Source organism: Bemisia tabaci, chromosome 8 (assembly GCF_918797505.1).
Source record: "Bemisia tabaci chromosome 8, PGI_BMITA_v3".
In the NCBI taxonomy this organism is placed as follows: domain Eukaryota; kingdom Metazoa; phylum Arthropoda; class Insecta; order Hemiptera; family Aleyrodidae; genus Bemisia; species Bemisia tabaci.
In genome coordinates this window covers 43,926,961-43,953,495 of record NC_092800.1, presented here as the reverse complement: position 1 = coordinate 43,953,495, position 26,535 = coordinate 43,926,961, and the positions used below count along the sequence as shown (strand labels likewise).

Here is a 26,535-nt window from a genome sequence, read left to right as displayed (position 1 = left end):
CGGCGTATGACCAGTGGCGAGGTGTGAATGATCGATTATCGATATTTCCCCATTTGAGATCAGTGAGAAAGAAAACACAACAACTCGGTAACTCGAAAATACTCAATTTTAATCGAAGACAGTCGATTTTCCTGATGGCCATTGAAGTTAGGGCATCTGTTACAACTTGGACCTTTAGAGGGCGTCCTTTAGTATTTGTCTTTCGGCACCACACATCTTTTTCTTGGACTAACATCTTCGTCTACTATGCAGTTTTGTGTCGTCGAGCTAGATCTAGTGTTCATTGTTTCGAGATTGGTGTGATTATTCGGTTCTCACTGAGGTTCATTTGAGGCGTATAGTAAAGAATCGATTGTTAAGGTGTACGTTGCGAACACCCTGTTTGTCGATTCTTTTACATAGGTTTAAACAGCGGATCAATCGATATATCGCAAAGCACACCACGCTACTGCGTATGACGTCATCCATCGCGGTGATGCGCATTGCAATTTTCTCTACTTTTTATGGTTTCATCCGTGTCTCAAGTCGAGCGATCAGTGTATATATGGATCCCTATTTCGATGACCAAAATGCGAAATCACGTACATCCATCTTGCCAGAATTTCTTCCAAAATAAATGTTTTATCAAGGAAAATTTGGCAACATTCGAATGTTCATACGGCGTTCCTCCTTAGCACGGCAGCACTTAAGATGTTTCAAAATTTCCGGTTCTTTCTTATTTTTCGTAGAGAAATAAGACCACTTTAGAGCTTGAAATGTTTGCAGAATATTCTCCTAACAAAGAGGAAAACTCAATGAAATTTCCTAAAAAGTATGTCGACTAGTTTTTCAGAGAAACAGCAAAGTATGACAGGAAGTCTCCGATGTCGCAAACGGAAACGCGTGTTTTCGCACTTTAGCTATAGATTTGATGAATCCAAGGTGGAAGAAATCATGGTATGTACTACATTGTGTAACGCTTTGTAAAATGTATAAATAAACTTAAAACAACGGTTGTGAACCGAACTTCTTGTTGTTCCATAAAAACCAAAGTTCGCTCCTTGAACCCAAAACTCTTTTCTTTGTGAGGTTAGATACTTAGAATCGTGAGACCTATTTTCCGGTTTTCTATTTGCCCTAATTTCCCATAAAACATAATTTTCTTATTATTTTTTCAAAAACAGAAATCGGGGAAAATCAGAGCTATAATAATAAAAAATCCTTGAAAATTCAAAGAGTCACTGCATAAGGGCTGAGACACGATTAAAGCTTAGGCTAAAATCTGACTTTTTCGAGGAAAACCCATCGGAAACGAAAGTAAGTCGGTTTCGATGGAGGAACTTTAAGAGCTTTCGAAGAGAAGTCATGAATATTAATGCAAATCAGGTTGCGGCCCCATCCCAGGGCACGGAGAGACTCTGGAAAAAGAGTATGAGTTCCTCTAGGAACCTAGAAAAAGCAACTTTTCCGAGAACTTCGCCGGCAAGTTTCGGGAAAACTTTCAAATCGACCGACAGCGAAAAAGCTCGCTGCGAACAGAAGATGTAACGATGAATTATTTCATAAGTGGCAAAAAACGGCGAGTTGGGCCCATTGTCGAGTTAAAAGAACTCTCCTGGGGTTTGCGGAAATAATTAGACATTGTTTGCAGTCGCGAATAAACTTCAGGCTCCCGGAAACCTTACCTCGGTTTCGTCGAAGTGCTTCTGCCAAATCGCCGGAAGAAATGTACCCTTCCGAATGAACACCGATCGACCCGGGGACAATATCGTCACCTTCCGGCCGAAGTATCAAAAGCGCCATGCGACGTTTACAAATTTCCGCCGCTTTTCGGGATTAATGGAAAGGCGGGGAGTATAGTCTGCCATGCTACGGCAAAAAAACCGTATGAGCATTAGAGAGTAGCCAAATTTCCTCTGCTAAAATGTTAATTTTTAAGGAGAGTTATGAATATTTTCTCTTGAAAGTTTTCAGATAATTTGGATCCGATTTTCAATGCAATTCTCTGAGAAATTGGAGGAAAAATATTACCAGATTTCCCTGAGAATTTGAATTTTAATAAAACAAGTTTTGAAAAGTCTGCAGGCTCATACGGCGTTTTTCTTTCAAACGGGGGTATTTCCACATTACTAACCTGGCATGGATCGTATTTGATTCATCAAACAGGTGAAATTGTTTCGATATCGATCGGTTCAACATGTGAACATAGCCTCAGAATTCAATTGAGTAATCTGAAAGGAAAGGGTTTTTTTGTGATAAATTGTTGATCTTTATAGGTACAAAATGGCTATGAAGACTGAAACTGTTCGGAATTTTCTCATTTTCAGCTTTTCTATCTTGAATCCTAAAATATTTGTTTGAGGTCGCATGTTCTATTGTTTTGAACCAAACAATACATCGTACCACTATTGGATACGCTCCATTGACCACTCATTTACCGATCCGTCTATTCCAAACCAAAAAGACGAATAATCGCGGTTTCAGCATTTAAACTGGCAACGCCGTGTATATTCAAATGGTTTTTATTGCGGACGGAGGCGAAGCCATCCTCAGGAGATTCGGACGCTGATGTTCAATTTTTTATCCGGCCCGGCCATTAAAAATTGCGCGGCGCCGGTAGAAATAATTGATGACTCGGTGACTTATTCGAATGTTTCAGGAATTCGCTGAAATGGAGTTCTGGCTCCGTGATTAAAAATATAATTGAAACATTCAGCGGATGGAAACGCAACTGAATTATCTGCGTCGTCTCCATGAATAATGAATATTTGGACCAAGTTTAAAAGGAACGAACCGGGTCAAATCCAGCGCAAATCAAGAAAAAAGACTTGAAGCGACGATAGCGAAGAGAGCATTAAAAGACAAATTTTCGAAATTGAGTTTCCTTCAAAATTCGTCTGATCTCTTTTAGGTGAAATCACTGAAATAGCTAAAACAGCAAAATTTTTCTTAAACCCTTTCCGGCCCAATGTCGGATATATTCGCCGTGAAAAATAACGCGTTTAGGTCCCATGTCGGATATAGTCGCCCAATAGTTTGGAATTCTGCGCAGGCCCGGTGTCGGGTATATTCGACTGCTTTAAATTGTGTTAATACAATTTGTTGTGGATAAAAACATACATTTCTTCATACTGAACCCCCATAACCATCAAAAATTAGTTTATAAGGCTTAAATAGATGGAAAAACTGAAAAGCGTAGGAGTGACCGAAAATTGGCCGAAATTCGGGAAAAAGACGCGGACCTGCCACGGCGGCCGTGGAAAACTGTCGCGGACCGGATAGGGTTTGTATCAAAACGAGACACATGAGAAAGCCATAATTGCGAAAAAAATGACGCAGTTTCAGGCAAGACAGCAGTAAGTGACATTATTCCTCCAGAGAGCCAATGAAAACAGCGCTTTCGGGTAAAAAGTCGCCCTCTTTTGTCAATCTCCAACCTGAAAATGTGTGTTTTTGGTGTCCAAAATGCAATCACGAAAGCATAGAGGGGATAGCACTTACGTCTGTTTTGCTTAACAATAACCTAGTATGAAAATGTAAAATACCCCTTTTACGTAATTGAAACAAAATCGATCGATTTTTAATCATCCAGACGATTTGTAGGAGTCTTTCAGATGATTCGTGGCAATTTGACAAAGAACGGAGGCCTCTTTCAGTGACTTTTTCCGGTCAGACACTTTATTAGCCCGTTTTCTCAAAACTTCATTTTTGCATTTTTTAACGCTCTATTTGCTATCACGGCACTTTCATTCCTCTATAAGACGATTTTGTAGACGCAGTTTCTCGACTGGTTCCAAATTTGAAAAATAATTATTTAATTTGATTTGTCAACACGAGAGAATACGCGGTTAAGTAAACCCGAAATGCATGTCCGACACATGTTTTTCCAACAAGTGACATATGGTTCATTTTGTTCAACTTATTCCGGAATCGTTCCCAATCTAAAACAGGGAGAAAAGTTTTTGTCTCCTAGGAAAAAGTGAAAAAGTGTGATTCATCAGCACGGGTTTAGAAATTGAACCAACTAATGATCCACTCACTGGCGACAGGCAACGTGGCCTAAGTTATGAACCTCTCATATTACGATGCCTAGATACAACTATTCGTGCTTAATGGATGCCCGTGTTGCATATTCAAAAATTGAAGGCGCGCTGGATTCCTCAGTAGCAACAACGATTAGATGCGGTTATTTGTGCTCAATGAACACTTATGATGCGCAAAAATTAAAAAGAAAAAAAAAAGAGGTTTGAAAGATTAGGGATTTTCGACAACTTTCATGGCCGAAATATTTTTTCTCGGATTTAAAATTATTGACAGGGAAAAATATATAACTAGGTAAACTCCTAAACTACTCACTACGCATTCATTTCGATGGAGTGATTTGGTACGCATCTGTCAAACTCGATCCGTGTAATCGAATCAGAGTGATCAAACTCGATTGGAGAGAATAGATTTTTCCGGAGGATAAGCGGTACGCGATGTGAGTGATTGCAGTGGCGTGACGTGCTTTGCGATATATCGATTTATTTGCCATTTAAACCTATAAAAAAGGATCGATAAACAGGGTGTTCGCAATGAACACCTTAATAAATCGATTCTTCACCATAGTTTCAATTGAGGAACTATCGATAATCGATCATTCACGCCTCGCCATTGATCGTGAGTGATAGGAAAGCACATGAGCATGTAACAAGTTTCCCGGGATAGGAGAGTGGCTTAAAAGCGAGTATAGACGAGATCTTTCCCGGAAAAGCTCCGACTTAGATCTCCAGACCAGGGTCCCTTTTGACCTTTTCCCGTGAACGGTCACATACAAAACCCCTGCCTTTACAATTCACACGTCATAAAGATCGCGGGACAAGTCACGAAAAAATTCCCGCGCAATATTCACAAAGGCCACGTTACGAAGAACGTGATCACGTACGGGAGAAAAATCTAGAGCACCCTCCCCCCTCTCACCCCCTCAACATTCTTCCCCGCCTTAAAGCTGTCTCATTGTCGAACAGAATTATCAGTGTGTCCCGAGGGCAAACTTACCCTATCAGCTACTAAATACTCCCTGCTCCACGCCCGAAAAATACCCGACAATGTTGCCGTTTGAGGCACCGCTAAAGTCAAGCCCCGATTAAAAAACCAGGATTTTTCTAAGCATTTGGCATCGCTGCTACGTATAGAGTTGCCAAATTTAGCGAAGTTGGCAACCTTTAAGTTGAAGGATTTGTATGTTATTTTGGATGATTTGGTCGGGTTTGAAGGTCATGCCGTCTCTTTCTACAACCTTCGAGGGCGAAGGTCTGGCTGGAATAGAGTGAAAGGTTATGCTCCGTCCTTTATCGACTTGTACGCTTTTATCGTCCAGGAGAGAGAAAAAATTTTGGGTACGTGAACTCTTTGACGCTTGGCGTTGATATTTTTGTTGAGCTTTCAAGAGGTTTACGTGGATGCCAGGCTGAACGATAAGATATGCACATTTTCCAGAGCAATGGATTTCATGCACGAGTCCGGATGGTTTCACGTGGTATTCCGGTGTACGACCAAAAAGAGCGGTGTTGCTCAAACGTCCAAAATTGAGTTTTCTCCAAGTTGTGGACTCGGAGATTTTGAAACACCGGAATCGAGAAACGTCGCAAAATGGATCGAGTCAAAGGGGGCGATCGGACAAACTTTGGAAACTTTAAAAGTCCATAACACCGTTTCTTTAAAACTTTGGGATTTTAAAAGTGGTTCCGCTGGTTTCATCGTGCAAATTTTTCTTAAATGCACCCCTTGAAATTCAAATAAGACAAAGTGAACATTAAAATTTGCAGTTTTAGTTAAAAATTTCAAGTCCGAACTCTCTGATTGACTCGATCTACCATGCGTCGTTTGAAAATTTTACCGTTGATACTTTATTGTGGTGCTAAGTTTTGTATCTTGGCTAGCAGTCCATTCTCTGCGCAGGGATACGGCTGAAAAACTGTCAAAATTTTCTGTCTGCAGGAGACTCCAAATGATTTTTAGTATGGAATGCCTGACATTTTCCTGGTAAAAATAAAACTACCACAGGTAATAAGCAACACTGAAATGTAGCTCCGTTCTCTCATACAAGAAACGACGACTCCTTCATTTCCGAAATCATGTATAGCATAAAAATCATCGATCGCATGTACTGACGTACTGAGGAAGAACGCCGTAAGAACATTCGAGAGTTGTCAAATTTCCTTCGATAACATATTCATTTTTGAGGAAAGTTATGAATATTTTTCCTAGAAATTTTCAGGAACTTTCGGTGAAATTGCAAACAACATTATCTGAAGTATTGGACGAAAAATATTCATAGTTTACCCGGAAATTCGTGTTTTATCAATCGAAATTTGGCAACGCCTGAGGGTTCATACGGCGTTCTTCCTTAGCACGGCAGTGTACCTGACATGAAGACTTTTTTAGGCTTCTGGGCCTTAATGCATTCGTGCTAAATAAACCACTATTGCTACAATTTGACAACAGTGCCAAGAAAACACTTCTCGCCTTGTCCCACAGGGACTCAGAGGCGTGGAAAGGAGGAGGGGGTAGATAGCGGGGATTGGGTTTCCTCGGCCCATTTGAAATTTTTCCACGCTCGTATTTTCCGTGCGTCGGTTCAAGTCAAAAGCTCCGAGCTTTGTGTGAGGTTCCCGCACAGAAATTGTCCAATTTTACCGACGAAAATATGACTGAGAGGATAGAGGCAACATATTGTGCCTACAAAAAACCGGCCGAGTTATACTAATCTATACTTGGCTTGACTTGGACCATCAACTGGGGTAATATATTAAACACCAAAGACTGTCATGCTAAGAAAAAACGACATATAAACCTCTAGGCATTGCCAAATTTCCATAGATAAAATACGGATTTATTTTGAAAGTGTAATATTTTCTTCCAATTTTTCAGACAATTTTGTTCGCAATTTAATTGAAAATATCTGAAAATTTCACGGCGAAATATGCATGACTTTTCCAAAATAAATTTTTTACCAGGGGAAATTTGGCAACATTCAAATGTTCATACGGTTTTTGTTCCTTAGAACTGCAGAGTATATGTTTGCTCACCAAAGTAAAACACGGTGGCTCCATTGAAAATTTCCAGATTCAACTCATCACTGTTTCCTCCTCTTGTCGATTCGAACGTCTTTCTCGCCAAAAAACCACCAGCCCTTCTGCAATTTGGCAACACTATTTTTCCTCCGTTTAAATCCATCAAAAATATCGATTTTGGGTGAGGCAAAAAGAATCGTTTGTTTTGCATTCATTTAAACGGAGCGAAAACGGTGTTGCTAAATTTCATGAATCGCCTTTACAAAAAATCGAAATCCACTTGAGTCAAATGACCCAGGGAACCAATTTCAGTATGCTTTATAATTACATATCTTATTTAGCGCACTGAATCATTGGGATAATAGATCACTAAACCATGAACGAATTTTGACGTAAGAATACAATTTCCTGAAAGTGTATGACGCGTAGAACACGATGTACACATTGAAAATGCGAAAAAGTAACTTGAAAATCGAGGAATACGCAGTTCAATAAGCGCGATTGAGCACAGGGGAGAATTTCATGAGCGCCGCCGCCCGCGGCGCACTATGGTCCAAAACTCAAGAATAGGAAGAAATAAGTCGGATAATGACTGAAAGATCGCGAAAGTTTTGTAACTGATGTCTTTTGAGTCGCTAAGAATTACACTTGCGGCGCGGCGCGGCGTGCTACCAGCTCGAAACGTGCACTGGCGCCTACAGACCTAATAGGATACTTCAAGCATTACGCAATGGGTTAAGTATCCTGTTAGGTTTGTAGGCGCCAGTGAGCGTGTCGCGCTGGCATGCGCGAGCAGCGCCCGGCGGGCTGGGTGGTGAACGATTTCTTGCGGGGAGAGCTTCCTGGCTGAGAAACTCGTATATCGTATACATTTTGTTTTCGAGTTTGTTTTAAATGCTCGACTTTTAAAATTACACACTGGTCGTGTGAAGTAATTAATGAACTCTCAACGCTAGATGAAGTGTAATAATGAAAGGCGGGTGGTGCGCCATGCGCGCTGCGGACGGCGCAGGGCGGCTCATGAAATTTTCCCCTGTGCTCTGTCGCAATATGCGTAACTTTTCCACAAATAAAACGTTTCGTTTTCGCGCCGGACCGAATGTCATCCGGCACCAATCAGAAGCGAGCACCTCTACGACTTTCGTCGAATGTCTTTCTACTCCTCGTATTTGAAAACAATAGGAAAGTCGAAATTGTATCTTCAGAACCAAAGAATCGAATATCATTAATGATGTCTGTAGCAGACAAACAACAATTCCACATTGAAATAAGTTTTATTTTGAAAAAACATAAGCGGAAAATGAGAAGGAGTAAGCGATTTGACTGCCGTAGTAATTTGCTGTGATCATTTCTCCCGCCTTTCCGGCGCATTTGAGATTCTTTCGAGTCCTTGAGATTTTATAAAAGCTAGCCTGTCCAGGATTTTGACTCCAAAAATACGCAATAAATCGTAATACGTAATCTTCTCAATCGGTTCTTTCAGAGCATTAGATAAAAACACAAGGACAGTGACCAATTGTGTACAAGATGCTATACACACTGGGAAATTAAAACTGCAACAGTATTGGGTGATCTGGAGCGCATAGAACATCTGTCTGTTTAACATCATTCCAGGGGACTGATTATTGAAATTGATAGATAAAGCGATAGATAAAGAAGACATAGAAAGTATGGAGCGATCCTATTGGTTGAGACGGATGTTTCTCATAGACTTAGGGAGAAAATGACGGAATAACTGTCGCGTCTCTCGTGGGTTGCCACTAGTTCGCTGCTCTTCTGCCGTAAGGCGTAACTGTATCTTCACATGAGCCCCGAAAAACATAGAGTTACAGGGAGAACAAGGCTCACATGAAAATCCAGATACGCCCCTACGCCAGAGCAGCGACGAGTTAGTATATTACTTACCTCCTTTGACAATCCAACCACCCATTTTAACCGATAGGATAGCTTCATTTTCCTCTATCTCCTATGTCTATCGCTATGTCTATTAATTTCAACAATCAGCCCGCAGGAGTTTCTAGTATCCACTCTTAGTTCGTCCTCAACCGGAATGCCGGCATTAGCAACTGGGTAATGATCACAGGATGATGAGCAGGCACGTAAATGCCGTTGGAAACTCACTTGGTTTGTCGAGGTCGGAGAGGATGAGATCAGCAGGAGCAGCAATCCGGAGGTTGATCAGCAGAAGCACGATGAGAGACACCTCTTGCATGGCGGAGCCTCTTCAAGTCACTATCTCATAGTTGAGCAACACTAGCCGCATCTGCAAAATCAAAAACAAATACCGTTACTGCTAGTCGAACGAGGCATGGCATGACAGGAACTTCTTAAAACAAACAGGAAATTGTATCCATCGACCAATCAAACACTTCATAAGAGAGTTCTTACAGGCCAATTTTTACGACTGGACTCGGTTATTGGAGGATTTGCACACACAAATTTTATTGTTTATCTGAGCAGTGTTGATGAGCTGAGTTCGCAGTATTTTTCATATTTTTTTTTCTGACGTTGGAAATTGGAGAAAAATAGATTTAAAAGTGAGAAAATGTGCCGCCTTATGATGTCATCTGGCGGAATTTTCCATTTAAACACATGTATTTTAGCAAATCAGATTATTTTGCCATATTTTCTTCAATAATTGTTCAATTTAGAAACTGACGACATCCTCGTGCTCAGTTTTCCTAGTAGTGTCATTTTGAAGATGAAATTCACAAACTTTAAGACATTCTTTCGAGGGGAGCTTTTACCGCACAAGAAATAATTCAGAAAGTTGAAAATGTTAAAATGGGTAACTCACGTGCACGTTTTAATATTCTTTTTTGCAGACGCATTTCGGGCATCGGCCAATCATCAATGCTAAATCGCGACATTGATGATGGGCCGATGCCCGAAACGCGTCTGCAAAAAAGAATATTAAAACGTGCAAGTGAGTTACCCATTTTAACATTTTTAACTTTCTCAAACTTTAAGACACCTGCAAATTCTCTATTCTTGAGAATATCTGTGGTTTTTCTGTGAAGTTTGGTTGACACGACCCAACTTTTCCTTCGAAGAGGATTCTCACCGACTGAAATGTAGCAACACTCGAAGGCTGTTCCTTAGCGCGGCAAGCGGAAGCACCGGTTGTGAAATTAACTCGAAAATCATCCGCTCCATTCCGAGCGGGAAAAAGGCGCGGATCCCCCCCTCCCCCCACCATCCCCCTCCGGTGCCCCCATTCAAAAAGTGCGAGTTTCCCGTCTATTAATCTTTGGCCCGTGCAATAACTCAAATTAATAAAGGGGCGCCTGGCCTCTCGCGGGGCGAGGCATTCAAATGAACATAAAGGGCACCTGCTCGGAGTCCCCCCCTCCCCCGCGGCCGGGGTTTTTTACCCGGTGAGTCCGTGTAATTAAAAGTGTCAGGGATGAGGAGGCAGAGACTAGACGGCACCGAGCCATCCCTGTGGGTCTCTTGCTCGTGAGGGATACGGCCGAGTGAGTAGACTTTATCTAGGTGGAATCCAAAGAAAGTCGCGTCGAGTGCATCAGAAATGTCTATAATCCACTACGGAACGCACTAGGCGCCTGTAGCCGAGGTCTGGAGTAGAAAATAATTCACATGTTTTCTCCTCTAGAGGTCAGGACACACGAGCAAATTCCGAACCAATGGACCACTATACGAGGTATGAATTTAAGCAATCTGATTCATGTTCCTTAACCAGAACTTTAGGAAGAGCACGATTCGCGCAACGAAAATTACTGAAACCAACTCCTAACGGAGATATTAACATTTTTATTTCACATTGGTTACGAGGAATTTGAACTGCCCGCTCACAAGAAACTCAAAGCTCTACGTGAGTCAAATCCCGCACTACAACGGTTTCAGCAAGCTTCTCAATCGAGTAATGTTCATTTCCCACCATGTATTTTTCAAACTATAAGTAATTTGCTATAGCTGAGCCATAGTGTCAAGATTGAGGTTGCCAGATTTTTTTATCGCAAAGACGTTCATGATAACGTTCAGCGCGCGATGTGAATCACATAGAGCATTGAGTTTTCATGAGCGGTTGGTTTCAATTCACGCACCAAGAATCATTAAATATCTTCGGGAAGGAGTTGATTTCGGTAATTTTCGTTGTGCGCATCGTGTTTTACGTGAAATGTTGGTGAAGAATCATGTATCAGATTGCTGAAATTCGTACCTTGTCTAGTGGTCCATTCTAATCAAAGTAAACGAGTTCATGACTGATGGCCACCATGCAACAGTCCTCTTTGATCAAAATTGGACGGACCGTCGAATTTTGATCAGAATGGAGGGCCACCATTCATCATTCCCTGCGGCGCGAAACATTTCTACCAAGTTTTCATTTTAAAACTAAGCAAAGTAATGATTTTAAGACTGATGACTACCGACCCTTTGATGGTAGTTGGTTCGGGAATTGGATCGTGTATCGAGACCTAAAATCTTGCGTAGAAAGCGACTCACACTTGGATGGCATATTTTGTAACAAGGACTCAGCGCGATAACAGTGTTGTAAAAATGTTGCTTCTTCATAATTACCTAAAAAATATCTTAGAATGGCAAATATTTTTTGCTTCCAACCAAGAAATTGTTAATTTTAAAGGGAACTAATTGTGTAAATTTTAATACTGTACATACATTGAGTATTTTTAAAAGAAAAGAAGAAGTCGCACGATTTTGAAAATACTGTAATCGCGCTGGTTCCAATTTGCTGAATACGATCCACTTAATAAAAAAGCTTTTGAAGCTCGGGGAAACGTTTTTTGCTGAATTTTACCTCAGAGTCACCTACTTTCGAGGCGGTTCCCAAATCATGCAACAGCCCCGTTGAACTCATTCCGCGCGGTACTGCCGCACTAAGAAAGAACGGCGTATGAAACTTCAGGCGCTGCCAAGTTGCTCTTGATAAAATACGATTTTTTTTTAAAAGTTTTGCAAATTTTCCCTCCAAATTTACAGACAGTTATCTTCGCAATTGAAACTAAAATAACTAATTACTCCACGGAAAAACATGCATAAATTTCCCTCAAAACTACATATTTTTTCCGTGGAAATTTGGCAACTCTCGAATGTTCATACGGCACTCTTCTATAGAACGGTAAGGTAGCTCTCCAGCATTTCACTTTCCCACCTTCTGGCTTTTAAAAAATTCAAAGGACAGCGCTGCCGTGGTAAGGAAAAACGCCATATGAACCTTCAGGCGTTGCCAAATTTCCTTTGATACAACACGGATTTCCTGATAAAGTCATGAATATTTTCCTTCCAATTTTTCAGATAATTTTGTTCGTAATTTCACCTAGAGTTCCTGAAAATTTCAAAGCAAAATGTTCATAACTTTCCTCAGAAATAAACATTTTATCGAAGGAAATTTGGCAACTCTCGAATGTTCATACGGCGTTCTTCCTTAGTGTAGATGACCGGGAAACTGTCAAAAATCCAGCCGCGAAGCCTCGGGTCGCGGGTCGGCGCTTCGTAATTAAAAGCAACCGAGAAGGGCGCGAAGGGGGGGGGGGGTGGAAGCGGCGAGATTGGAGTGGCTAACCTGAGCGGGAAAGCGTCCGGTTAAATACTTTCGGAGTTTGTCGAGCGGCTGTGAAAGCCCTTCAATACGTCATAACGCGGAGCAACAAAGCTGACGGAAAGTTTTTCACACATGCGGGCAAGTCCTCCCGGGCGACGACATCGAACCCGGAAACTTCGGGTCGCCGCCCGCCCGCCCCGCGTTGTCGCGGATTTCGGATAATAGACGTTGACGATCGATTGCGCGCGTTCATAGTTTTTTGTTTCGGATGCTCGCTTCGTAGAAATAATTAAACGGTCGACTTGAACGGCGGAAAAACTTCCCGGTCCGAAACTTCGAGTTATCGATTGAGTAGCGTGAGGACATGCATACTCTTCGAGTGCTGAGTTGAACGCCCGGAATTACGGCTCCTGAACCCGGAAATCGTACACTGATACAAATATTTGTGTTACTCTTGGTTAATATATCGTCACCTTCCAGGCAAAGTATCACAAGCGCTCACAAGCGCCATGCGACGTTTAAAAATTTCCGCCGCCATTTTATTTTTTTACAGAGAAATTGTTCAACGAAGCTGTCCGAAAATTTCACTGAATTTTCTTTGTGCTGCCGATAAAATTTAGTGAAATTTCCAAACAGATTCAACCAACAATTTCTCAGTAAAGAAATAAAATGGCGGCGGAAATTTTTAAACGTCGCATGGCGCTTGTGATACTTTGCCTGGAAGGTGACGATATGGAGTGAAGGCCAGAGGTCAATGCTGTCGTGCTAAAGAAAAACGCAGTATGCACTGGAAAAAAAAAAAAAAAAAACACATTGGATCTAGAGTCCAGACTCTTAAAAATATCGACAAGAAAAAGTACTCTTGATTCAATCGGATTTTTGCCGGATTGGTTGAATGAACCGAGCAATAAACATTCAAACAGAGGTATATACATTGCGGGTAACCCGCCTGTCAAAATTTGCTACGCTCTAATGAAAGAACAAGATACTGATGTGTACATTTTGAATTAAGCACGTGATCAGTTTTTAATAATCATTGTAAATACTTTGTGCAATTCTCGCTTGTTGATAATGGTCTCGGCTGACACCTTTGGTTATGACTCAATTGACGGTGACTCCCTTTAGAATTTTACAATTCGTTTTTTAGTGAGTAAACATCCATCAATTGAGCGATTAATTGAAATTATGAGCATTTTTTTCATGGTGATGCGTGGGTCAGGCGGTCAATCGTCTTAAATTTCGAAAGTCTCAAGATAACATTTTTGGCAAATTCTGCCATTTTGGATTTTTGAATTTTAAAAATTTGAGTTGAGATTCAAGTTCCTCGTTAAAAAACACCTCCTGACACTATGACGGTAACAGTCAATTTGCATACGTTAGTGCGCCTTCAATTACATTTGATACGTGTAATACTTTCGTGGTGGAATAGTTGCATTGGCGCCTACAAACCTAACAGGGATGCTTCACGCATTGCGCAATACGTAAAGTATCCCTGTTAGGTTTGTAGGCGCCAATGCAACTATTCCACCACGAAAGTATTGCACCGTATCAAATGTAATTGAAGGCGCACTAACGTATGAAAATTGACTGTTACCGCTCACCACTGTTTGGAGTCCCGTTGATCCTGCAGCATTGGGCTCCTGTTCAATAGATTTTTATGAAACATGGTGTCAGGGGGTATTTTTTGACGAGGAACTGGAATCTCAACTCAGATTTTTGAAATTCAAAAATCCCAAATGACAGAATTTGCCAAAAACGCTATCTTAGTACCTTCGAAATTCAAGACGCCTGACCTCCTGACCAATGCACCATCGTGAAAAATGCTCATAATTTCAATTAATACCTTAATTGGTGGTAGTTTACATAGTAAAAAACGAATGTAGTCTAAATAATAATACAAAATAAAAAAATTGGACAAATGTTCTGCCGTCCTTCGCAAAAAAGCCGTAACTACATTTTAGATTTCATCAGCTTTTTACCGAAAAAATATTTTACTGCCGAAAAACTAACGACAATTTTTCCTTCTTGGCTCTGAAATAACTGTAGCGTACCACTGAGAATTCAGAATGTACAAAGTAAAACATCTTTACATCTTAAACGTGTTTTATATTGTACATTCTGAATTCTCAGTATGTGTATTCTCGGTATGGTATGTGTTGAAAAAAAATGCGAAGGTTAATTGGAATTACGGCGTTTTTGCTGTGGACGGCAGAGTTGCCCAAGTGCATTCTGCAAGAAATCGAATGGAGATGTTGCATGTGCGAGGAATTTGCAATTTTACTGTTGATTCTTATGTAAAAGATGGCGAGAAACACGATGGTGCCACTGGTTTTCTCTAAAATCACTCCCAAGCTCAAAAAAAGCTCTCAAGTTGTGGCCAAAATGGTGAGGATATCCCACGCTATCCTGAGAGTCCACCTCTACATCAAGACAAAATCTCCATGTAAAGATAGGGGATGCCGTGTTTTCAGTTTTAGAGTCCCCAAATAAAGTAGCAGACCTGTCAATGTATTTGCTCCCTATCTTTGCATGGAGAGTTCGTCTTGAGGTGGACTCTCAGGATAGCGTGGGATATCCCCTCCATTTTGGCCTCAACTTGAGAGCTTTTTTTGAGCTTGAGAGATGACTTCAGAGAAAACCAGTAGCACCATCGTGTTTCTCGCGAACTTTTACATAAGAATCAACAGTCAAATCGCAAATTCCTCACACATGCAACATCTCCATTGTTCGAGTCAATGCTGGAACCTTGGAATGGAGTTCCGTTCCTTCGAACGGGAAACGGAAATTTCAGCCCGGGATTTTTTCCCCGGATTTTTTGTTCAGTCCGGCAGCGAGGCCGCGACGGTGGCGGGCGGCAACTTTTCTCCGTCCCGGATCAATTCTTCCGGGAACAGTTTCACCGAGTTGACAGCGGTTATTTATTTATTATTTTTTTACGCCTCTCGGCAACCGGAGAAAGTAAATGGTGCACATTTTCTGGTGCATATTATCAGTTGACAGTTTAATCTGTGCAATCAATTTACTCAAAACCCGCGGTGGGCCCCTACCCGCCCCCCTCCCGCGGCGGGCTTATCCCCAACTCCCCGCACGGACGGAGCTTCCCCCCCCCCCCCCCGCTCGACGAGTGTGTGAGTTCTTTCCCCGGAAGTGCCGCAGTCACCGGTGAGTCGCCCGACGGTCCTCCCTCCGTCTTTTTTATCTTTTCCGATTAGTTTTCGCGCGCTAGCTCGGGTCCGTAGGGTCACTCGGCTTGTCACTCATATTCTGCCGTGCTATGAGGAAAAACGCCGTATGAACATTCGAAAGCCACCATATTTCATCCGATAAAATGCCTATGTTTCAGGACAGTTACGAATATTTTGGAGCTAGATCATTTTTCATAAAAAAAATTTCCCTACACTGGAAAAAAAACACATTGGATCTAGAGTCCAGACTCTTGAAAACATTGACAAGAATAAATACTTTTGATTCAATCGGATTTTTGCTTGAATCAAAACGAAATCCGCTCAAATTAAGAGGCTTGGTTCTTGATTTAAGCTAGATTCTGATTGAATCAAGAGTAATGTTTCTTGTCGATGTTTTTAAGAGTCTGGACTCTAGATCCAATGTGTTTTTTTTCCAGTGTACATTAGGTTTATCTGATGATTTTTTCCTACTCGTTTTCTGTCCCATTACAGTAAGTCCTACGAGTGAGATGTGCCACTGGCTTTTTTTCCTAAGGGTGTTTGTCCAAATAATTCAATAATAATTGAAACGTAAACACGAGTAGAGCAAAGGGAAAGGCTTCAGAAAGTGTAAAATTTCCCCAGTGAGCCGAATATAAGCGCGTGAATAGGAGACAGCACAATCTGAGCTTTCTTTACCCTCGATACGAGGAAGAGGATGAAGCTCCACTAATTGCGGGTATGCGGCCACAATTTTAACTTGTGAGGTACCTATGTTGTTTTTTTTAAAATTGAATTTAGGACAAATGCTCCTAGAAAAAAAGCTAGTGGGATATCTCACTTGTAGGACTAACTGTGATGGGACAAAAAACGAGTAGGAAAAAGCTATTGGGAAAACTTGCAGAAGGAAACAATGTTTTAGGAAAAGTGATTCGCCACTGGTCATCGTGTTCCTCGCGAGATATTGGAGGGGTAAAGATACATACTTGGTGCGTTTTTTGACAAGAAAATTTCTCATATGGTGGACGGTGAAATTCGCAGACACCGGATGAAGAGTTAAACTGTGCAGTGGTATGAATGTTATCATTGCTCGACAAGGAAGAGTATTGCAGAAAGAATAGGCTAATTATTTAGCGAGTCCTAGATTGGAGTGGGAACTTGATTTTCGTCGTCGACGACTTGAATACTTGTAAGCGAGGGCGAGGCGCGACATTAATGCGCTTAACATTGCGCCTCCACTCGCATTTTCTTGGCAAGATCCTCGGTCTTAGCTCCAGATCCAGGCTCACTTTCCTCACAAACGACGAGAGACCTCACTTTGTTTTTCCATAGTCAACAAATGAAGCAAAACTAGAGGCCTCACCTCCAGGCTGAATCATTTCGTGGCACTCCTCGCATAAGGGCCTACCTAACCACACTTCGAGATGAACCCTCTTGTTCATTTGACTCAATGCTTTCCCGGGCTCATCTGTATCGGTGACGAAGCGTGAATGATCGATTATCGATATTTTCACCTCATGATGATTCATGAGCAATAATGCGCTACGTGATATTCGATATATTCCACGTGATCAAACGTAAAGAGGTGCAGCCTCTAGCGTGCCGGCCATTTCCAGGAAAACGCGGCATTATGTGAGTCCCGTGTAAATGTAGCTGACATTTTCAACACCGGAGTATCAAGGAATATTCTATAAAGATTTTGGAAACCAAGTCGAACATTCGACGAACTATGACGATTCGAAATTAGAAGTTGGAAGTAGTTTTTAGGGAAAACTATATCTAAATTTCGGAAATTCCGAACTGCCGTTAAAGAGGCACCTTCCGTTTAAACACAAAAAACACCTCAATAACTCAATCTTATGTATTGTCCACGTAGAAACTGTGAACATTTCGAGATTTTTCTGAAAAGGTACATAAATTTCACGATATCAGCATTACTGAAATAGAGAATTTGCACGCAAAAGTTATATTGCGCTTCATCTGAAAATGCCTAAAGACCTGAATTTGCAGTATTTTTTATAATTTTTTTCTGCAATGGGAAATAGTATAAACATGGATCTAAAAGTGAGAAAATGCACCGCCTAGTGACGTCATCTGGCGGCATTTCCCATTTAAACGCATGCAGTTTAGCAGATCAGATAATTTTGTCATATTTCCTCCAATAATGGTTCAATTTATGGACTAAGGGTATCCTCATGTTCAGCTCACTTGGTAGCGTCCACTTAAATGCAGAATTCATCAAATTTCAGACAACTGCAAATTGCTGTCAGTTTGTGTAAAACTGCAAATTCTCCATTTCACTAAAGTTCCTTCTTGCAAAAAGAGCGATTGATTACATTGAAAATGTCCGCGATATGAAGGAACGTCACCCCTTGTAAAATTGTCACCAGAATATACCTGAAAAAAAGGAAATGCAGATGAGGGGAAGACTTGAAAGAAAACCCAATGGAATAAAAAATTTGATTTAAGTATACCGCAGATCAGATGCGAAGCGGCAGCCATGCTCGTAAAAGACATGTGCACCTTTGAGAAGATGTCAACGTCCTCATGCAGTAATATCGGCTACTTTATTCGGCGGAGTGCAACCGCCCGGTCTTTTCGATTTCGTTGAGTGGATGTTTTTTCAGCGCTTGTCCCCGTTCTTGACAATATAGTCCGCATGTCCACCCGTAAAAAGCTCGGCAGCCAAGGCCACGGCTTCACAGACAAAGTGCGATAAGAGGTCAACCGCGCGATCCCAACATTTTCCAAAAAGGGAATAATATTTCTAGGTAATGTAAAAAGCACACATGACGTATCTGCATAGAGAATCTGATGGCACATATATTGTTTCCACAGTGAACCAAGAATAGCAAAAATAAAAATAAAAAAATTACAAAATGCAGTTGCTGCGCGGCTGACCTCGCGTCGCGCTCTGCTTGTGGAACCGAGGCTCCAGCTTGGTCGAGGGTAAACACGACGATGGAAAGGTTCTTGCCTCCTATTGTTGAAAATATGCTTCGGCCAGGGGTTGGTGGGGGAGGGAGAACTTCAACACACCGAGGAAGCTTTCCTTACATGAATGAATTTATGTGAGGGAGAAGTTCATTCACATTGGAAGTTTTGAGGAAGAAAATCAAATTTAGGGATGGATTCAATTAGATAATGGGGCTGTTTCACATGATTTTAAATCCTTGGCGGGAAGTAGGTAAAAAATGAGGATGCCTGCACTTTTCCGTTTTTTGTTTTGATCAAATTACTGGAGAAAAAGACTTTCACAGCCGAGAAAAGTTCAAGTTAAACCTGACGTCAGGTTATCAGTAACAAATAAAGTTGCCTATGACAGGAAAAGTTTGAAAAATTAGAGGTTGAAAAAACTGCGGAAATTAGTGGAATTTCACTCCATCCTGTTGATGGGTAAACTACACCGCTTTGGAACAGGTTTTCCTGCAATTAGCCTTAATGGGGCTGTCACTTTTTTTTTAATTTTAGCGGCTCTGGTGCTTGCACTAGAGCTGCTATTCCGGACGGTCCCAGCTGGGGAGTATCATTGGACCATGTTACATTGGAGAGACCGCGCGTTGGTTGATGGAAATCGGCGCCATTTTCTGCTGTTTAGGGGGGACTGATTTTATTTTAATTGATATCTTTTTCCTGTGAGCGAATGCTATGTTGTGTAGTGTATTTTTGGAATCATGGTGATACTGTCAATAATTCAAAACGGGTCTGTGCTTTAATCTCGCACTGGAAAAAATGTACTTTACGTTTAAAATTTGAAAATTCAAATCTATAAGTTTTCGCGCTTTTTTCGAAGAATGCCGTGGTTGGAGCTTCCTAGTCATACTACTCGACATCAGCTGATAGCAAACAAAGGTTACCGAGGAAACCGTAAACGCGTAACAACTACCGTCGCCAGAGCCGCTTTCCGACGCGAATGCGTTGGAGCTTCCTGCTTGTTTTTTTTTCAAGAGGTACGTTAAAATGAGAATGCTAGCGTGCATCCGTTTTTCATTTAAACTTTCAGCTGAGAAAATGACTTTCAAAGTCACAAAAAATCGAACCCCATTTCAAGCAGAAACATATCGCGTCAGCAGGTTCCGTGACATAATAAGACGGATTGATTGTCATGTAACACTGTACCCTTTCATGAGCATTTATTTATTTACTTCTCGGTAAACATAATAACAAAAGATGATGTATCTCGACCATGATCGTAATATTACCGATGTTTGAAATGAACACTTTTGCCATTTTTGGTAACTTAATTGTTAGTGCTTGATTTGAACACACAGCGGGCATTTTGCTTCGGAGTCAAAACGGTTGAAACGATGGGTTGTCATCTTGAATGACATCGTAATTGCCGTGCTAAGCATAAAAAACGAATTTACCGGGCAAATTCTAAATATTTTTCTTCCAATTTCTTTGACAATTTTAACTCCTACTTTGATCGTAAATAGGTATATAAAAATTTCAAGGAAAAATATGTGTAATTTTCCTCAAAAATACTTATTTTGCTGGGGGAAATTTGGCAAGACTTGATCACTTCTACGGCGTTCTACCTTCACATGGCAGATAAGCTTTAGGCCAATGAGAAACTTTCTTTTATTAATATCTTCAGTTTTAAGCCTCTATTATTTTAGTAAAATAAAAATTATGTTTGAACTTTTTCGAGGTCTGAAACTCGTTTCTTAACCTTTAGATGACTGACTCACTTGTTCTACACAAACGACTAACATGTATCAAAATGGCCCATAATTAAATAACATTGGTTATGACGTACCTATTCCACTCTTTTTTAGGGGTTTAAAAGCATCATCACATTATTGAAAATATGTAAATATAAAATTCAATTCTCGATATAAACCTTTCGAGGGTTTCATATTATGAGTTCCGCACAAAATATTTAATCCCTACACCCTTCCCCCTCGACCCTTCTCCCATCCTTCCTCCACCCTGCATGTTTATTCAGCCTCACGAATACCTAGCTTTATTTCAAATTTACCTCTTTTACCATTGATTCAGAAATGATTTACTTTTGATCGATTCCGTGTTTAATCAATTCACCGTGGAAACACCAACTCTGCCGTCCTAAGGAAGAACGCCGTATAAGCCTTCAGACGTTGCCAAGTTTCCTCAGATTAACACCAAAATTGCTAGGAAAATTGTGAGAGTTATTTTCCACAATATTCAGACAATTTTGTACGCAATTTAATCTAAAATTTCTGAAAGTTTCAAGGAAAAATATGCATATATGAGGACTTATCTGTAACAATAGCGGATGTGAAAAAGTACCTTTTCGAAACACGCATAAAAAACTGTTTTGAACACACACAAAATTAATATGCTTGACTCTGGCATGATGTACAGATCTCAAGGATCACATCTGAAGTATTTTCTCAAAATTTTCTCGATGCCAAAACAGTTTTTTGAATGTGTTTCGAAAAGGTAATTTTTCACACCCGCCATTGTTACATATAACGCGTCATATGTTGTCAAAATTACAAGTTTTATCGAAGGAAATTTGGCAACTCCTGAATGTTCATACGGCGTTCTTCCTTAGCACGGCAGTACTTTCAGGGCAATTTCTGGGGCTTCAATCAGCCCTTTTCTGTGGAAATCTGCAACACTGGTTTCACCCCCACGTTCTTCAGGACATCCCTCTCGCGCGACCCAGTGCCCTCGCCACTTTTGACGCTCCGTCAGCTCATCATTCGACTCACCCCCCTCCCACCCCCCTCTCCATCACCATGGCCCCCGGCGCCCCTCGCAACGCCCAAATTCCGAGCGCTTCGCCACCTTCGCTCTGCAGTTTCATTCACGCCCAAACAATTACGCTCGAGTCGAGTGCGTGTGTATTTATTCTGCCTTTTAATATTAGCCTGAATTTCCGTTTAATCGCACCACGTTGCCACCCTGAACGCATTCAAAACCAGGATCCGGTGAACACAACATGAATTAAGGGTTTATCCGCAAAACGAGCCCGCAATTTCCCGTCACATCTCAATACTTCGTACCGCTAGCGAGCTGACTGTTGAAATTTATAGAGAAAGCTATAGATAAAAAAGACAAAAAGGATCTGCGGGCCGATTATTGAAACTGATAGACAAGGCTATTTACAAAAACGACAAAAGGGATTTGGAGGGATCCTATAGGTGGAAGTAGGTGGTGGCAATGGACTTAGGAAATAGGTAATGGACTAACTAACGGCAACCCACTAAAAACCCGACAGTTAGTCCATCATCTTGTTCCTTAGTCTATAAGAACCAATCATGTCAAACAATAAGATCGCTCCATACTCCCTAAGTCTTCTTTGTCTATTGCTTTGGCCGTCAGTTTCAATAATCGCCCCGCTGGAGGGATCCGATTGGTGGAAGCGGGTGGCTGCAATAGGCAAAGAGGGTAGATAATAGACTAACTAACGGGAACCAACGAAAGACCCTACAGTTAGTCTAACATTTTCTCCCTTAGCCGAGTTGTAAGAGGACTTAGCTTTAGTAAAACGAATACGGTGTGAATCATATCTCTAATTTGATTGGTGATATGTAACGTGATTGAAACATCACGCCAAAAATTCGATTGCTTGCTGATTGAGCGAGTTTGTGCAAGGGCTCTGAGTGACAGGAACGGATATTGTCCTGTCTTTATGAAACGGAGGAGCCGCACGAACGCAAATTCTTATCACAATAATTGGGTCAGCAGCAAATGATTTTGCAGGGCCACGGTTCAAATCCTTGTACCTCTTTCCTCAAAAAAATCCTTCCAAAGGCAGTCCTTAAAATTTATAATGTAACAAACATAGATCGAAATAATTTGCCGTTTTAGTAAACAATTTCATGTCAGGCCTCTCTTAAAAACTCGTTCACTGAAGCCTTCTTCAGTAGTAATTCTTGAAAATTAGTAGTTCTATTTCACCTCCATTTGAATGTATGTAAAACAATCGATTCTTGATGAGGCAACTTGGTTCACCTAAATTCGATATTTTTAATGTATTCAAACGCTGGAAAAACAATGTTGCCGACTTGCATAATCGCCACTGGCCTTCTTCCGATCGAAATTATTTTCTTAGGAATCAGTGCGTGAAGTCGAATTCTCTTTGATCGGCAGGTTTGGCTTACCCCCCCCCCCCCCCCCCCCGCACACGACGTCGTTAATATGGACGGCCATTGAGCGCAGAGCTGTCGTTTTTAGAAAGAGAGTTGTAAGTCCGAATGCTGAGTACTTAATTTTCTCTATGCGCTTTTCATAAAGGACCTACGGGTTGTTCAACAGTAAAAGTTGCAGAATATACTCCCCGAACTAGGGAAAAACGCTGTATAAGCCTTCAGGCGTCGCCAAATCTTGTTTATTAAAACACTAATTTTCTAGGAAACTTGAGAATATTTTTATCCCAGTTTTTCGGACAAATGTGTTCCCAATTTGATCTAAAATCCTTGAACATTTAAAGGGAAAATATTCTTATAATTTTTCCAAAATGAATTTTTTATCGAGAGAAATACGGCAACGTTCAAATGCTCATACGGCGCTCTTCCTCAGCACAGCATTACCGTTCTAGAATACGTAAGCTAAAATAAGTTGTAAAAACTATGAGGAAAAGATGGCCTGTCTCTTAGGGCGACAATTTTTCGTGCGAGAAGGAACGTGAAACACTGTAACTGATTTACGACGACTGTTTGCCTCGCGCGAAAAAAGTCTCCTCTCCCGAAGAATATTTTAGAGAGCTCAGTTTTTCTTTTTAAAACCCATTGTAACACCCTATGCGGTGTGAACCGCGCGACACATAATTTCAACTCCTTTCGCAACGCTTTTAAGAGTTCGCAAAGTGGGTGATAATTCCGCGCTGGTTGTCGTCCTCTCCGAAAGTGCCAAATCGCGGTTCCTCGGACACAAGGGCGTATCCCGAGCCTCTCGTGAACCCTGCTCTCCTTATAACTCAATGCTTTGCGGGGCTCATAAGGAAATAAAGATACGACCTCTAGTGAAGGGAGCGATAAAATCGCGAAGGCGCAGTTCCGCGCCCCGTGTTGCAGCAAAGAGCAGTACGTGAAAGAAATAGACGCATTTCTGCCAATAGACATGAGCACTGAGACCCATAAGAATATATGTATAACAGGGCTCACGTCATAGTGCACATAGTTCCGTTTGGGAGAAATACTTCCAAATGAAATTTGGAGATAGTCGATATTCGGGGCTTTACAAGCGGAAATTCTGTTGAAAAAAGTTCTCCGTTTTTTGTAAAATTGTAAATAATTATACAGAAAATCTTAGAAATCGGTCGGAAGATTAGCGATCTTTTAAGTTCGACAAAACAGCAGTAAGTACTACCTTCTACATGTTTGCGAGTGAGAGGCTACGATTTTTGTGTAGAAAACTAACTTGAAGGTGAAAAGTTGGCAGAAAAGAATGACTGCACCATAGAGAACGAGCTCCTCTGTTAATCAATGTGGACTTGCTACTGTTTTGCCTGAAATCAAGCCAACTTTCTCGCACTAGGGTCAAAGGAGCTCTATAGAAATTTTAATATTTCAGGTTAAAACTAATGATTAAAGGATAACCAATCGTAAAAGTGAAATTTTCGCACAGGTCAGCTGATCTTAGAGAGCGTCTGAAGCGTTTGTTTGGTTTTTTGGGTGGAATTCTGTCGTGTTCATGTTGATCAACGATGTTGAAATCCAACGATGACGAGCACCAACCACCCGTTGATGAGCCCCGAAAACGAGGATCGGGCTCACGAGAAAATTCCCTGGATCGGACCTACACGCTCTTCCCGATCCGACCAGGGTGGCAATTTTTCATGAAAAATAGCATCTCGAAATTTCATGTCCACGCACATGACCAATGACCATACCAGACAAGCTTTTATGTGAAAATGTCATGCACAATGTTGTTTTCGATGCCCATAATTCCACGCACTCTTTCACTCCGAATGATCATTCCTTGACACTCCGGCCGATCTACGCCAGTAGTCCATTCCGTTTCGATGCCCATATATTTTCACAAGTTGGTGAAATTTCATGATATATTTCACCGAAATTCACAATATTTCATACATTTCACTTCACCCGTGCAACCCTGGATCCGACGCGAAAATACGCTTGAAGCATCTGATTCTGGTGAAACCCCGAGTTTGCAACAAGAAGCGGCGCCACCGGTCGTCACCGATCGTTCTCTGCGGCCGTTGGTTGTCTCTGTCTCCGGCGCCTGAGTTACGGCCGCGGCGGCTCGTGCCCGCGATCTGCAGGGCTGCAACCCGCGCTACACGGCACCCTCCCAGCCGGCTCGTGCACCAAACCGCCCATCCCCCTCACGTTCCTGAGGGACACTCCAACACAATCCGGCAACGCTGCTTCCCTGTGTCCCGTAATGTGTTTTTAATGGACCGCGGGGAGCGGAGATTGGCGTGTCGCTGCGTCTGCCCGCGGAAATATGAAAGTAAATACACGGGGAGTTTATCGAAGCCTCCGCCGCCTCCACCGTGTTGCGGAAAAGAGCAGTAAGTCCGCCCGGACGTGAGCCCTGGTTGACACGTGTTCTAACGGGTCCCGAGGCTCATCTCGAAGTGGAGTTACGGTTGTCTTCCGTGGGACGGCCGCCGTCTTGATTGGCGCGGTTGCGCAAGGCGCGAATATGTCACGGCGACTCACGACGGGAACCTGATACGTTAATGGCCTCCCTTGATTTGTTTACTTGGCGCCTAGTCGGGCATTGGATGGGGGATCCAAAGAAGTCTCTGCGAGAAGTTTCGTTTCATCAGCCTACAATCAGAAGCGAAGTTTGGTTGCAGGCACTAAACTTCAACCTGAACTTTTATAATTCAGTTATCCGAAATCTCTAGTGGTAGGAACAAAATTTCGGTATATGGTGAATTTTCAGGTGTCTGAAATTTGATGAATCTTGTGTCTGAGTGGAGAGTATTGAGTAAAGGGGTCTCTGCGAGAATTTTGGTTTCATTAGTCTACAATCAGAAACAAAGTTCGGTTGCATGGGGACGAGACTTCAACCCGAACTTTTACAATTCAGTTAACCGAAGTTTCTGGTGGTAGGAACTAAATTTCGGTAAATGGAGAATTTTCAGTCTAAAATTTGATGAATTTTGTGTGTGAGTGGAGAATACTGAGTGAACTGAAGACGAGGATACCCTTGGTTTAAACATTGAACACTCGAACGCGCAGAGGCGGATCCAGGAACTTGGCAACACCGGATTTCCTCAATTTAAACCTATGCTAAAAAATCGATTATTATCGGAGCATCTGGCCCCTCCAAGAATCGATACATTTCCATAGGTTTAAATGGAGGAAATCAGGTGTTGCCAAATTGCTGGATCCGCCAATGCGAACACGTACGACTCTATGCTTTTTTGGGCTCACGTGGAAATAGAGACACGCCTTTACGTCAGAGAGACGACGACTTATCGGTCATTCATTACTTAAATAATTATATAAGTTTTCGTTCGAAAATTCGTTAATGCGTTGACCTCTAAATTTAGATTTCGGCTTACTCGGTCACATTGCGTTAGATTGTCAGTTCGGGGTCTCTAAAATACATTTTCTCTGCTCAAAAGCTCGTTAGTTTGCAAAGTCGCATAAAAGTCAGCGTCGAGTTTTTATCGGTGCGACGATCAAAGGACTCAAAGTCCACGGGGAATCTCTACAGTGAAGTGAACGGAGAACACGGACAGTAATTGCTCGATTAGTATTTAATTTTGTCCGAGTGACATTCTTTCCGAGTTGGCGTCCGCATGTTTTTCCACTCGATTCGAGTGGCTCGGGCTCTCAATGCATCGGACGTACAACGTGTTCACCGCGCGGTGGGTTCGAACTCCACTCATAGCTGCCTG

At 41.7% G+C, this 26,535-nt stretch overlaps 1 protein-coding gene across 2 annotated transcripts in view; it reads right to left on the bottom strand.

Moving 5' to 3' along the window:
• side-IV (sidestep IV) overlaps nt 1–26,535 on the bottom strand; it is a 648,417-nt gene that overhangs the window by 560,657 nt on the left and 61,225 nt on the right. For both annotated transcript variants that reach the window (XM_072303132.1, XM_072303133.1), the window contains exon 2: nt 9,156–9,297. In XM_072303132.1, the coding sequence (XP_072159233.1) occupies nt 9,156–9,246 (91 nt within the window). In that variant the 5' untranslated portion in view covers nt 9,247–9,297. The remainder of the gene's footprint in view (nt 1–9,155; nt 9,298–26,535) is intronic.